Below are 15,190 nucleotides of genomic sequence, written 5' to 3' on the forward strand. Positions count from 1 at the left end.
TGATAACAGTTGGTCATATATGGGCACGAGACCATGACGCCACTAAAATTCAGTTTAGTTGTCATTTGAGTCGCTGCAGTGAAATGAGCATTACAAATCTGATAGAGATAAGATGGAGATCATTTTGACATGTGACTTGCCATAGATTTAGATCACTTCAGCCCTGACGTCACAGCCTGCTCTCCTCTGCCCTCCTCTCGGCATGCTGTCCTCCCTTCTCAGAGCCCCGGGGCTGCCAGCCACCTCCATACCCTCTCCTTATCCTGTGGGAAGTTTCCACTCGCACCTGGCCTGCCGTACCTGGATCTGAGAAACAACTTTTAATATTTCACCAAGGCCGTGATAATGACTAACCTGCTCTACCTTCAGTCCTGCATGCACTTTGCTTTATGGCCTCATTTGTGAATATTCACAGAAGATTAGCACGGACGCGAGCCGTTGCGGGTTCATTAAACCGAGATTACGATCTCCGGCTATTGGGCATCGCATTATGCTGCTAAATATCTCGGCCATTTCTGTGGCTAAACCTCTCCTATCGCCCCCGCCCCACCCCCGTGCAGCATCTGTATGTGGTTGTTGCCAAGGCAGGTGCGGCAGGTTTACAGTGGGCGGGTGCCAGGCTGCAATAATCACCCTCCTCCTGTTGCCGGACTTTAGGTGTGGCCATCTGTGGTTTCACTGTTGCCTTAGAGATGTTCCAGGTTTTGGTTTATTTCCACAAAACCCATGTCTCTGTATCTCTTTCCTACCCTTGTTCCCGCCCCAACCCTCTCTCTCCTTGTGTCTCTCTCCTTCCCCCACTGTGCTGACAAGCAGCCCGGAGCTATGGCCGCAGAAGAGGTAACGTGTGGCATTTTCTCTGGGGTTCTGTTTGCCATGCCGGCCGTGTCTCTCTTTCCGAGGTCTTAGTGTGGTGTCACTATCTGCTTTTCATCTGTGCTGTGATTGAATGAAATCATATTAATTTTGACACACCGTTTTCCATGTTGTGCATTTAATCAACATGGGGCAAGGGTCCACCGAATCTGTCTATATGAATCTTGTTTTGCTTGATGTTGAGAGGAAAAAAAAACAAAAAACAATCTGTCTGCCAATTTTCTTTTCTCTCTCCGTTCTGAGTCAGCGTTCTACCTGAAATGTTTATGATATGAACAATTGCGCAAATTAAGGCTGTTTTATTGCAAATGCATCCCAAAGAAAAGTCATAGCAGTTCTAAAAACACATGATCTGTTTGCAATATGTGGAATCAAACAGTAAACCTTTTTCAAATGCTATAGCATGTTTGGTTGGAGTGCTTCCAAAATGAATCTCAAGGTTTTTTCGTGAAGGAGTATGCTGACTCAGAAGTGATTCATCGTCTGAATGGCAAAGATGGGTGCTTTCAACATGGCTCATCTCTGATTTGATGTGCTTTATTTTTATTTTATTTTTATTTTTTTTGACTAATTTGACTGTCTCGATTCAGCAAGGAGAGACGCTGCTGTGTGACATTTGCAAGGTCACTGCAATGTTGGGCTGCGGTTACATGTACATGTCATAGTTGTAGTGAATAATGTCTGAATCAAATTGCTTTCAAACTGTTTTCATGAGGTGCTGGTGAACACACGTAGGAGGAGACACAAAGTGCAGTATTCCCTACTCTGTGAGAATGTAAAAAAAAATCAAATAGCAACCCTGCGAAAGGAAGAGAGACAAATGTGGTTCCGCTGCATAGAACATGGCACATTTGGATAAGCAGCACCACAATCAAACACTGTTACGACAATACTGCTGCTCAAATATTGCTAAGACATCGCCGCACCAGTGGAAACCTCCCAGTGGGAAATGTAGTGTCTTTAGACTTGAGTTCAGCATGTTGCCCACAGGTGAGGAAGACTGGTATTGTAATGAGGATTAGGAGCTGGGGGGTCACCAGGAAGTTCCCAAGACAACATTATGATATCATGATTTATAATTTTGATATACACTGTGGCCAAAAGTATGTGGCCACCCAGACACATCGTTTGTTCATGGGTGTTCACATACAAAACAGACCATCATCTCACTTTGTTGACAGGCAGGAGTTTAGTCAGAAGTGTGTCGGTAATCCCAACATCCAAACTGATTCTGCAACAGTTATAGTTTCCAGATGTGATTGATTTGCTCTGTCTGTCACACCCTCCCTCCCTTTTTACTTCTCACTCTTGTACCTCTACGGTCTTCCCTTATTATCCCCGTCCGTCTTCCTGCCGTCCTCCTCTTTCTCCCTCTCTCCTCCCAGGTCGTTCCTGTCTTTTCCCCTTTGAAGATGGTTTCCTCGATGACGGCCATGGTGACCCCTCCTTGACCCCGGGCCTGAACTCGCCAACGCGCTGTCAGAACGGAGAGAGGATGGAGCGCTACTCCAGGAAGGTCTTTGTCGGAGGCCTCCCCCCTGACATAGATGAAGGTAAACAAAGGACTGTTTTGAATTTATACGTCTAGAGATCCGTTTTCACTCAACTTCAGGCTCTTTTTCAGCGCTGCAGATTCATACAGATGCCAGCTGAGTAGAGCTGGGCGAAAAAACGATGATGGGATGCTATGGGGAAATGATTCTGCTTTTTAGCAGGTGTCTCAGGGCGGCCGTTGTCTTGTGCAACTCGCAGTACCACACACTTCTCTCACTCAGCTGTGCGCCTCGGTTTGAGATGCTGGAATAAATTAGTCGTGCTGCTGCTTTTAGTTGCCACAGACTTTAGACAAGCTTTACAGAGGACAGTGGTTTGCTCGAGGTCGGACGCTGTAAAACCGAACCACCTCCAGATCTGTGATTGTTTCCACCAACTCTGGAGCATGCCAAAGAGTTAAACGTTGATATGGAATGTTTGGTTCTACTGACTTGATGCACAATACGTGCCCTTAGCTGGTTGAAAAATGAATGAGTTTCCACAGCACGACTGAATGTTCCCGGCCTCTGTTCCTGTTTAATGCAGTGGCTACTACTGCAGCAGGAACACGGCAAAAAATAGAAACGGTGTCTCAGCACAGAGTGTGGCTCTGCATAGAGTCCTTCTTATGCATTTAGCACGAACAACCATGAACGTCATCTTATAATGTTGTGGAAATAACATTCCTGCCTGTCTGCTCTCTTCATTTTTTTTATAGATGAAATCACCAACAGTTTCCGTCGCTATGGGCACCTGGTGGTGGACTGGCCCCACAAAGCTGAGAGCAAATCCTACTTCCCACCGAAAGGTAACAAGTGTTTCTCAGGGCATTATCCGTATTTTCCCATCAGACATCAAAGCCTACACCAATAAATATCACCTCGGGTGTGGGTTTTGTAAAGAATCATGTTACCCAGAATTCGTACCCCATGCTGGTCAAGCGTGGAGGTGCCTGTTTATCTGAGCCACCCCCTGCGGTCGTCTCGCAGAAAGACACATGCAGTATATCATGACTCCATAATTGGCCACCAAGAGTTTTGACCCAAGAGCTGTTTGCCTGAATGAGCACCTGAGGAGAGTGAAAGTTGTTCTCCTTTTTGCGCAGCCTCTCGGGTGTCAATTTCAGGCAGGTGATCGGAGTAGCACCAACCCCTTCCAAGCCCTCCACATCACTCCCTCTGGCCCGGGAGATGCTGTGTGTCATATTAGGAAAGCTATTAAAGACACTCTGGAAATAACTGACATTCCATAGGCAGATGGTAATACGCTGCATCTGGTGGACCTGCGAAAATCTCTGCCAGTTTCTCCCCCACTCTCATTTTTCAACCCCCCCTTTTTATTTTTTTTTTTTAGCTTGGGAGGATTATTTTGAATAGGCTTGGCTCTACTAATATCCAAAGCCAGGAGGAAAAATGCAGCATCCTTTTAGGGGAATGAATGAGCTTACGGTGGCTGGAGGACGCTGACATGTAAGGGGAGGATACATGTGGGACTAGTCATCTGTGTAGAAATCATCTCTCACTCTAATTCAAAACCCTCCCCACTCCAAAACTCCAAGGGAAACCGCTAAAATATCCTGTTTATGTCACACTCTCCATATTAACTGGCGAGGGAGCTTGGGCTGATGCCTGGTGACATGAGTTCTTAGCACTAATAGCTTCAGGGTTGAGAACAAGTGCACATCTGCATGTGTGTGTGTGTGTGTGTGTGTGTGTGTGTGTCTCTCTACTGTCGCGTGGACTGTGTAACGGCTGATTTACAGATGTGAGATTCGCATCAAAAGGTCATCAGCCTCTCCTCGCGTTAAAACGTCCTTCCAAGCTTGACCGAATGGAAGATAGTTGTCACTTTCCGTCCTGCTTCACATTAAACTGCCGGCGATGTGTGTCTGCAGTTATGAAAGTGTTTTGGTTTGGGGATGACTCATGTTGTGGCTCAGCCCGACCTCAGGATCAGGCTAGGAATCATTTTCTACTTGGAGAGAACTGGCGACTCGGAGAGGAAGTTAAGTTAACGGCGGATCAAATGACTGTGTGTGAATCTGAAGGAGGTCATTTGTAGTAATCCTCAGAGAAGTGTCACCCGACTTTGCAGATCCCCTCAGCTCTACAGAGCATTTTAGCAGCTTTCAGCTTGATGTTTTGGTGTTCTGGCGCGCGACTTTACTGTTTTGGTGCACTCTCACGGCTCTCATCAAGCCCGCCTCAGTGAAAAAGCAACTGCAAATGGATGCAATGTTGCTCTGTGTGTGCTGGATGTGTAAATAGGAAACTGTTAGCCAACACGTTCACTATCTAACCTCTATAAGGAGATGATATGACGGTGTTGTATTTACAGGTCTGAGGCCCCCCAAGTCGTCAAAAAGTCAGTGAATGCTGCTTTAAAATATAAAAAAATACCATTGTTATCATGAACAATATGATAGGGGGGACCCATATTTGACGCTGCTCTCTTGGCTCTTAAAAAAAAAGAAAAGAAAGTGTGAGCTCTGGTCACTATGGTGCTGTCGCTCACACCCTCTCCTATCACACAACACTGTCGTCACTGTGGTTGGCAATAAACTGGAAATGTTGGGAAGCTATTTCTGTCTGTGATTGGCGATAGAAGGAGGAGGAGGAGGAGGAGGAGGAGGAGGTGACGCTGTCTGCGCACTGGAGCCTGAGCGCTGGGAGCTATAAACTGCTACAAATGCTAATGCTCACGTCATACTGTAATAACAGTGTGTCAGACTTGTTGGCTTCGAAAGGTTACAAGTTTTACTTGTTTTTGTTTTACTGCTTGTGACTGCAGCCAGTCATTATCAGCCCGCAACGCGTACATTCAAAACAGGTATTTTGTCTTTTCCACATGTCGAGGCTCAAATAATGGCAGCAGAGAGAAGTGCTGCAGTGGCAACAGTGGCAGTATTACATTGTACTGCATTACTCTGGCCTCGATTTATCTTTTCGCCCTCGTGTTGGGATTATATCCAGTGAGTGACTTCTTCAAATTGAGACGATTAGCGCCGCTCGATTTCACCCCTCCTCTACTCTGTCACTGACTACTCTCCAATTGCTCCAAAGCCTCAGGGCCCGTGTTTGTTTTTAGGAGAGCAGATGTTTGTGACTCCCTCCATCCATCCTGCCAAGCCTCCTCCTCCTCCTTCTTCTTCTTCTTCTTCTTCTTCTTCTTCTTCTTCTTCTTCTTCTTCTCTCCGCTCATCGTGTATCGTGTCTGTTTACATTTGGTGGCAGAGTTACAGCAGATTTCTCTCTCTCTCTCTCTCTCTCTCTCATGGGATAGATAGTATACATGGAGGGTTGGCTTCATCTATGCTTTCACGGAAAACTGCCTCCAGACTTTTGGAGCAGGCCAACACGTGTGTTTGCAGCTAGGAAGTCCTCCCATGTTTCTCTGAAAGCTAGTGGCTGATTGATTTCCCGGTCATTTTGGTCACTGGGTCAAACAGGTCTGAAGAGATAAGCCTGGATTTAAATGTCACCATTAAAGCCAGAGAGCTGCACATTGGGACTATCTAGTCATCGTGGATTGGATTTCTTTGGAAGTCAACACAACTTTCGGTAGCTGAGGTAATGGGGAGAACAGGAGAGCAATGTGGGACTTTGATAAAGCAGTGGAAACATGTTTGTGTACTACTCGGTATCAGTTCCAAAGACACAACTGTGGTTACGTGGATAATGCAAAATATCAGCTAGCACCAGGTACCAATGCAGTACTTTCACTTAGCAGCGTATTATTAGACCATTCATCTGGGTTCATAACTCCAAAGTGATTGAGATAGTAACATTTTCTGGGAGTTGCTTTGCCTTGAACTCATATTGACATATTGTATTTGATTTTCATGCTATGGAAAGGAATAATTTGACATTTTGGGAAAGACGCTTATTCACTTTTTTGCCGAGAGTTAGCTGAGAAGATCGATACCACTCTCAAGTTTGTATGGTGAAGGTGAAGCTACAGCCAGCTGCAGGTTAGCTTAGCTTAGCACAGAGACTGGAAACAGGGGGAAACAGCTAGTATGCTATGACGTGCTAATTAGTGAGCTTTCGAGGTGCCTTTTGTTACCTTCGGACAGAGTCCGGCTAGCCGTTTCCCTTGTTTCCAGTCTTAATGCTAAGCTAAGCTAACCAGCTGCTGGTGGTAGCTTCATATTGAACGTACAGATATAAGAGTGGTATCAATCTTCTCATCTGACTCTTTGCAAGAAAGCAAACCAGCGCATGAGCCATTAACTATTCTACTTTTAATACCTGTCTCCTATTCACCCTAGTAAAGCCTGGCCTAACACTGTTTTTTAGACAGCAGTTTGCTGGTTAAGTGGTTGGAGTTTATGGAGTTAATGTCTTTGTTTTTACTGCAATTTTACAAATTGTCATCAGGTTGCTGTTGAGGTAACCGTTTCTCTTCCCATGAGTCAAACTGCTGGCCTCCGGTACAGGAAAGACTCTGTCCTGCATGAGGTCATTGGTTTGTCTGCGCAGCCCACGAGGCACCCTGCCTATCGTTTGTCTGTAAGCAGCGCTCTTTGGGCTGGAAAATGCTGCGGGTGTACGTATTCCCTTCCTCCCTGGACAGTGCTGGGAGCTCAGCAGCAAAGCCTTATAAATCTCAGGCACGAGCCACTGCAGATCTGCGCTTTCCTCCCGTGGCGTAAGCCTCTGCACTGCGCAAGGCGGATGGAAAAAGACAGATCCTCAGCACCATTCAGGCTGAATATAGGAGCATTAAAGTGCCATAGAGCCCTATGGAATCTGGTGCAGTCTGTTTTAATGGGAGGCCTTAAGTGTACACACTGACTGAGTGTCCGTGTTGCTCAGGCTATTGATCATGAAGACATACCGTGTCCTGATGGAGCCTTTCCTACCAGACAAAACAGCAAAAGCAGAGAATGACAGGTGACATATTAAATCCAAGTTAACAATACAACACAAGCCAGTGCATTGCAATTTTGATAGTATTCAAATGATATTGTTCAAAAGTGACCTGCATTTGCTTGAATTGGGGCTGTTAGAAGTGTGCAGAATGATAATAGACAGCTGCCACCAGAGAAGCCAACTTTTAGGATTTTGCAAGTTAGTTTTTCTTTTGTTTGGAATGTTTGATTTTGAAGCTTTGCCTGGAAGTAATGCGTCCTCACTTGTAAATTTCACTTTCCTCTGACAGGTTGGGAGGATGTAATAGCAGTCAGCACAGGGCCTTTGCGTCTACTTTCAGTGTCAAATTGCGTGTGGCACACGGAAAAGGCTTTCTAGGCCACTTGCATCAGTTTCGTCGCTTTCTACCAGGGTTGATTAAAGTAGCAGCTTCGCTCCACAACGTCTCCACACTTTTTATATTCCCCATGTCCTCCCATGTATTTTTCAAGCTCTCTGTTTGTATGGCAGTCATTCATGCTGCCTCTCTCCTTCTCTCCCTACCTTTTCTCACTCTCTTTCCATCTGTCTCGCTCGTCTCCCCCTCCCTCTTTTCTCTCCCTCTCTCTCTCTCTCTCTCTCTCTCTCTTGCCCTTGGTCATGGAACACGTTGTTCCCTCCTTCAGACTGTATGAGCTGCTGGCTAGCTCTGCCTTTTCATGCTGGGGTTTTTTTTTTTGTGTGTGTGTGCAAGACTGCAGTTGTTTTTTCTCTGAGGGGGGATGTCAGTGCTAAAACCGCATGACTTCTCCCAATGACAAACCCTCTTTATGTCACCCGGCAACACAGAGACAGGGGTCTTATGTCGGGTGATGACGAGGCACGTGGAGAAAGATGACGATGCACAAAATCCTCTTATGTCGAGTCTAATTGTGTATTGTTTTGGGTTGGGTTTTTTTTTTTGCGGCTGGTGCAGAGAGCAGTCGGCTGTGTGTCGACCAATTACGGAAAGACAGAGATTAGCTGGTCACTTAAAGCCGCTGATCGCAATTAGTTTTGCATTGTGAAAATGTTTGTTTAGCCAAGATGGAACAGCTTGTTATCAGGGAAAACATTATAGCCCCACTGAGTTTATTAGCTTGTTACTTGACTCTGCAGGGCTCCTAATAACAACCGCTAAAAACGGTTAATTAGTAAGAGCCTCTGTGGTTACTTTGCATAATTCTAGATGCATACAGTCGCTCAGCACTGTTTATGCTAATGCATTAGCATGGAGCAAAGTCTGGTATTGATCCAAAGGGGGCACATGGATAATTATAGAGTCTATGTTGCCGTCATCATGTTTCAGTCCTCTTAAGGACACACACACCTGCTTCTCCATACTCGCTGATTTTTTCTTTCTGTCATTGTTGCCATTATTATGATTCTGTCTCCATGTTCGTTTACCTTGGGGCTCTCATGAAGTACTTAACAGCCTATTAAGTGGGGTAATTATGGGGATAATTGTTGCATCATTTATATAAATAGGAGTTTTTCTTACTCTAGTTTTCAAGGGCTCGTCTAAGGTCATCAGTATTATGCCATCACCAATGGCTTAGCAACAAAATGATTTATGTTGTCCATTGTAGACACAAGGAGAGCACATCCTTCAGTTAAAAGGGGGTACGGAACAAGGATGTCCGTTGTTGCCATATTCTCTGCAGCCAATATTCCCTGAACTATAAATGGTTTTTGATGTATTCATTTGAATGATTTTTAGTGTCCATTAATCGACCAACAGTTTAAAAGCCAAAGATACTCAGTTTACTGTCATATATAACAAAGATAAACAACAAATCCTCACATTTGAGGGGCTGGAACCAGAAAAATGAACACGACAATGAAGTGATCAAAGAAGTTGCCGATTTATTTTCTGTCCGCACACTAATCAACTGACCTAAAGGTTTGAGCTCGACTTCAGTGAAGTTTAATGTTAAATGGGTGCCACAAAAATGCTGCTTTTGGATCCTATCTCGTATTTGTCCACTAACCTGTGCACACAGATTGTAACACTGAAGCTTCTTCTACAGCAGGGGTCTGCTGATGTGGCAACGCAAACACCACAAAGATATGATTGGCATCACTGCTCTGAGGCAGGACTCCGTCACGTCATTGTGACAGGGGACGCGTCACATGCAGCAGGACACGCGTCACAGGCAGACAGTCACACGCAGACAAAAGCAGCTCTCAGAGCAGCAGCAGCAGCAAGCACGCCTGCTTTCACACCTGCTTTTTTCCATTCCACTTTTGATGCTCTCTGCCTTTTCTTCCCTGTCTTGCTTTTAACCCCCCCCCCCCCCCCCCCGCCGCTGCCGCCGCCCCTCTCTGCAGCAGCACATGCCTCACACCCTTCGTCCCTGCCCTACCCTGATACACACTCTCGCTCAGACCGATCCACATACCACAGTTGACTAGGTCTGCCGAGTCAGGCTTTATTTTCTCCTTATTTCTCACCCCAGCAGCAGCAGCAGCAGCTCCACTCAGGAATGTTAAAAGTGAAACATGACAGTGGCACATTCTTCTTCCTCGTCATACATTTTTTTTGCAAGAGTGCATGTATCTGTGTGTGTGTGTGTGTGTGTGTGTGTGTGTGTGTGTGTGTGTGTTTGCGAGGTTGATACTGAGAGACCATTTTATAAAAGCAGGCTTCTCAAGAGAGACCGGAACACGTGGCTTTTGTAGTAGTCTCGAGAGACGCTACAAACGAAGTGACTGCAAGTTGGAGACAGAGTGTACTCTGGTATAAAGTAGTCTCTGCATGTGTGATCGTGTGCACTTGTGCATATCTACCCGTCCCACTTGCTCCACTCAGACAGCGGCTCATATTCCCCTGACTCATGGGTGCCACAGGTGGTGCCGGGCTCCTGCTAACATAACCGGAGCAATACACTAATAATTTACAACCCGTTCAGAGGCGACCGTGTGCACCAACGTGTGCTGCTTTCTGACGGTGCCGCGAATAAATTCACCCTCGTGTCTTTGGGCCAAGTATTGTGTATTTATTATTTGGCCGTCAAAAAGTGGCTTCGGGGCTCCCGGCTCTTGTGTCCTTTCTCAGTATAAATCAGATCCCTATTGCTCGCCAAACCCTGTAACGTTGTGAGATGGATGTACCCTATTGAGTCGGCTTTCTGTCCCTCCCCCCCCCCAAAAAAAAACGGCTTAATAGCTCTGACCTTGGATAAGGTCTGCGCTCTCAATGCTAAATAATTCAATAGTACAGAGTGACTGTCTGAATTGCTCTTTATTTCTGCCTCGCAAAGACGTCGCCAAACTCTCTCTACCTGAACCAATTCTCAGGGAAGATCCGCAGTGTGTCAGGCTGATCAATTTTGCATGGTTCCTGTAGGAGCGGAGCACTCTCAGCCATTTAATCTGAGGCAGCGCAGGCAGCAAGGTGCCGGGTGTAGAGCGTCTTATGGAGGCAGGCGAGGCAAATGAGGACAGAAGGACAGGCCACAAGGTCATATGTCTGTGTGGAGACGAAGTTGTCTGAAACCATGAATAATTACAAGGAAAGAAGTATGGGGCTTAGTCATAGGATTGTGACTTGTACAATGTAGGCACTGTAGAAAATACTCCATCATGTCTATGATTTCTTGCCCAGAGGACGGCGTTTAAAGCATCATGGTCACAGCAGTATGACTATTAAATGCAACAGATATCGTTTTTGTTGGAGAATATCTGCTTCTTCTTTTTTTTTTTTACTAAAATCCCTGTTTGCTCTCCTTTCCAGGCTACGCCTTCCTGCTCTTCCAGGAAGAGACTTCTGTTCAGGCCTTGATCGACGCCTGCATCGAGGAGGACGGCAAGCTCTACCTGTGTGTGTCCAGTCCCACCATCAAAGACAAACCGGTGAGCAGCAGACGTTCGTCGAGTGAAATAACTTGTCAGTGGGTTTATGTCTTCACATGTCCGCCTTTATTCCACCATCTGTCTTAAACAACAGCTCGGTTTTAGGACGCAAACATTTTTGCTTCTATTAATTAGAATCCAAACTATGTAAGCTACACTAAAAACAGGAAGGGGGATCACCAAAGTCATTTGGATTCATCCTCTGGGGACCATGAATGGGCAATCCACCTAATAGTTGTTGAGATTTTTCAGTCTGGACCAAAGCGGTGGACTTGCGGACAGGCCGACATTGTCATCCATAGAGCCACGCTGCTAGCATGGCTAAAAAAAGTACCGGAGGTATTCCACACATTGCCTTCTAAATGACCACATTTTTTGCCTCATGCAGGTCCAGATCCGTCCCTGGAACCTGAGCGACAGTGACTTTGTCATGGACGGCTCCCAGCCTCTGGACCCCCGCAAGACCATCTTTGTAGGGGGGGTGCCGCGGCCCTTGCGTGCAGGTAACTAATATGAATGGAATATCTTTTTTTTTTTGTTGTCTTTTTGTTTTGTGATCCCCCAAAAAGCCTCTAAACTGGCTTCATAACGTCGGCTGGCATGGAGCGCCGAGGCCGGAGGCTATAATGAAAGTTCTCCCTGTGAGAAAGCAATCCTCTACTTGGGTTTCCAGGAAGGGGGCCAACTGGTCGTCATGTTAAGAATTCATGGTGTAATGGAAGGCACAGTCCTTCTGTTCTTGGGATAAACATCGCTGGCTTGTCTGCAATGTGACCCCTGCTAATTATACCAGCCGTTTGAGACTGCTGCTCTGATGAGTTAGTGGTGTAGGGTAGATTTTTACATCAGTTTTGAAGAGCGACACTCACAAAAGTGAGTTACTTACTTAGAAAGAGCACAAAAGACATGCCAGAATGGTCTTTAACTCGCATAAACTGGCTGTAGCACTAATCATCTCTCCCCCTCATCCTCTCTCTCCAGTGGAGCTGGCCATGATCATGGACCGACTGTACGGAGGGGTTTGCTACGCCGGCATCGACACCGACCCCGAGCTCAAATACCCGAAGGGAGCCGGCCGCGTGGCCTTCTCCAATCAGCAGAGTTACATCGCTGCCATCAGCGCTCGCTTCGTTCAGCTGCAGCACAATGACATCGACAAAAGGGTGAGCGGGTTCACGCGCTCCATTCACAACATCCCTCCTCTGAAAGAAAACCACGGCTGAGGTTTTTCGCAGTCATTCCTATGGCATGCTGCGGGGCCTGAACTCTGCTTGAGCCCTCTCCCATGTATCACAGCTTTTATTATAGCCGGGGTTTGCAGCCAACTGCTCAGCACAGCCTACAATAACGGAAAGGCCCGGCCCGGCTCTGCAATCACTATGGCTGCCGGAGCCCCGACCAGATGTTCCAAGTTGCAGACACACAGGGCTGGTTTAATTATAGTAGTTCCCTATACATGTATATTCACTCGGGGCCGTGTTGCAGCCTGGTTATTTTAGGCACGTCGGCCGACAGATCGTGACCGAGAGAGACTGGTCGTCAGCCAGGGAGCCGAGCCTGTGTAGGGCGGGGCAGTCCACCCCACCTCAGCTATCACCATCGATCTTCAGCGGGGGTTAGGATGTTTATTATGACTGGAACTGGGCGGAATGCAAATGATGTTCAAAACAAGTTAATGAAAATAGCATCCACAAAAGGTGTGAATAAAGACATTCCTTTAAAGATTCTAACAGCCTTTTGAACCAGTTCATCAGCGAGCATTTTTCATTTTAAGCTGTAAATAGTGCCTTTTTTTTTTTTTGTTTTCATTTTCAAGAATCAAGGGGCCTTCATAGTTGGCAACTAAAATGATTTATGTTGACAGAATTAACACTTGAATGTATATGCGTTGCAGAAAGTGGGGCACATGCTTGAGAATCGCTGTTAGTTTGAGTTTAAAGTTGTGGTCTGGAACGAGGATGCCTGTTTCTGCCACTTTTCTCATTTTCTCTTTTCTTGCCTTGAGCAGCCTCAGTTCCATTAACTGTAAATGGCTCTCGATGATGGGGCATGGAGGGCTCATTACCCCAGGTCAGCTCTGCGTCCACCGAGTTGATATTGGTGTTTAATAGCGTGGCAGCGCCGCTGTTTCTGCCTGACTTTCTGCTTCCTGCTCATTTGTCTTGTGGATGTTGCGCCGCAGTTGTTGCAGAGTTTGGCTGAGAGGGACCGTCCCCCGCAGTTGAAGGATTTGATAGCCTTTCATTTTGTGGCCACGCCGTAACGAGGTTAGCGTCCACCCCTGCCTGCTCATGCGCTGAGGCGTCTCCATGACGACTGAGCTCTCATTTCTTGTCTCCCGGCTTAGTGGCCAAACTCATTTCACTAGCGGACGGGAGGATACCTGCCTCAATCTAGCTTGGCTTTATTTTAGGAAACTGCAGAGAGATTGCTTCGCATGGGGTTAGTGGATGTGGGCGTGAAGGAGCTAACACACTGGGATCACCATGGCTGTTTAACACATTTACATACATGTATTGGTCTGACATGGAGAAGGAGAAGATACCAGTTGAATAATTCACCCTTTTTCAAATGCAAAACGGTGAGAATACCTGTTTTAAAGGAATTATCCTAGATCATTTCACTTTATTTCAGATCATTTTAAGAGCAAATATGAGACTATAATACTCAAAATGAGACTACAATACTTAACTAATTCAAATGACAACTTTTCCAAAAGGCTAAATGGCATCATAGTCCCGACTCTTGTAATGCTTGCCACTGTAACTACACTTAGTCTTGCATACAGGCCGACAGATCCCCAAGCAGCTGAGAGAGCAGCTCCCAGCATGGCAGGACCCACGTTTGTCTGACGAGATGACAGACTCTGCTTCCATTGGCCACGCGTTGTGACCCGCCTCTCGTTCTCCTTCTTCCCAGGTGGAGGTGAAGCCGTACGTCCTGGACGACCAGATGTGTGACGAGTGCCAGGGGGCGCGCTGTGGGGGGAAGTTCGCCCCCTTCTTCTGTGCCAACGTCACCTGCCTGCAGTACTACTGCGAGTACTGCTGGGCCAGCATCCACTCGCGAGCCGGCCGAGAGTTTCATAAGCCACTGGTGAAGGAGGGAGGCGACCGCCCGCGACATGTGTCCTTCCGCTGGAGCTGAGGGGGGGTTAACGAGTCAGCCCTGCCCCGGTGAACCCACAGCCGACCCCGAGGCACCCCCCCCCCCCCCACACACACACACACACAGCCCTACGTACTCCACCCTGCTCCCCACAAACACCTCATGAAAAAAGCAAAAAGGATACCGTCAAATACATGGGACTCTCTTCATACCACATGGCTCCGAACTCATTGTCTAGTGTTCCCCTCTGATGAAGCATTGCGGGGAAATGATTTGCGAAAGTCTATCAGCTTAGAATTTGCACTTTGGCACAAAATCACACTAAACACACACACACACACACACACACACACACACACACACAGGATGGTATGGTAGACACCTGGCTATTTTCAGCTCCCCATTCTGTTGACTGGGCGGTGTGGTACGTCCTGTTGTGGCACACACCCCCCCCCCCCCTTTACTAAGACAGAGGTGGGACCATACAAATATTTAAAAAGTATATATTTTTTGTTTTGTACCTATCTATACATATATAGATAATTTAAATTTTATGTAAAAGGAGCATGCACTTATTTTCAAAAGCTTTAGTTATATTGCCCCTAGTAAAAAAGAAATCCTTACCAAAGGCAAATGAAATTAATGCATACAGAAAAGCTAAGTAGGTGGCATAAGATGTAGCAAGATTTAACAACTATCCAGTAGTGTGGGTATCGTATCGCCCAGAGTAAAAGCAACGCGGCTATATTCGCTCTCAATTTTGACTCTGAAAATATTAATACCTCATGCGCAATCTGATTAGTTTGCTTTCGATTTCTAGGTCTTTATTTTTATAATAACATTATTTTTTGGTGTTATGTAAATGTAATGCTGCAATAGCTTTGCTGCTAAATCCATGGTATAAACGGATACCATAAGTACTTTAT

General features: G+C 46.2%; 1 protein-coding gene across 4 annotated transcripts in view; it reads left to right on the plus strand.

Annotated features, from left to right (window-relative positions):
* cpeb3 (cytoplasmic polyadenylation element binding protein 3) overlaps positions 1–14,303 on the plus strand; it is a 33,382-nt gene extending 19,079 nt beyond the window's left edge. For 3 of the 4 annotated variants that reach the window (XM_070915788.1, XM_070915790.1, XM_070915791.1), the window contains 7 exons: positions 817–840; positions 2,262–2,429; positions 3,128–3,217; positions 11,038–11,156; positions 11,545–11,659; positions 12,138–12,319; positions 14,076–14,303. In XM_070915788.1, coding sequence (XP_070771889.1) covers positions 817–840; positions 2,262–2,429; positions 3,128–3,217; positions 11,038–11,156; positions 11,545–11,659; positions 12,138–12,319; positions 14,076–14,303 — 926 coding nt within the window. Of the gene's footprint in view, positions 1–813; positions 841–2,261; positions 2,430–3,127; positions 3,218–11,037; positions 11,157–11,544; positions 11,660–12,137; positions 12,320–14,075 lie in introns of all 4 variants that reach the window. The other variant, XM_070915789.1, reaches the window with a different exon arrangement.
* Positions 14,304–15,190: the final 887 nt, after the last annotated feature.

Source organism: Enoplosus armatus, chromosome 12 (assembly GCF_043641665.1).
Source record: "Enoplosus armatus isolate fEnoArm2 chromosome 12, fEnoArm2.hap1, whole genome shotgun sequence".
In the NCBI taxonomy this organism is placed as follows: Eukaryota; Metazoa; Chordata; class Actinopteri; order Centrarchiformes; family Enoplosidae; genus Enoplosus; species Enoplosus armatus.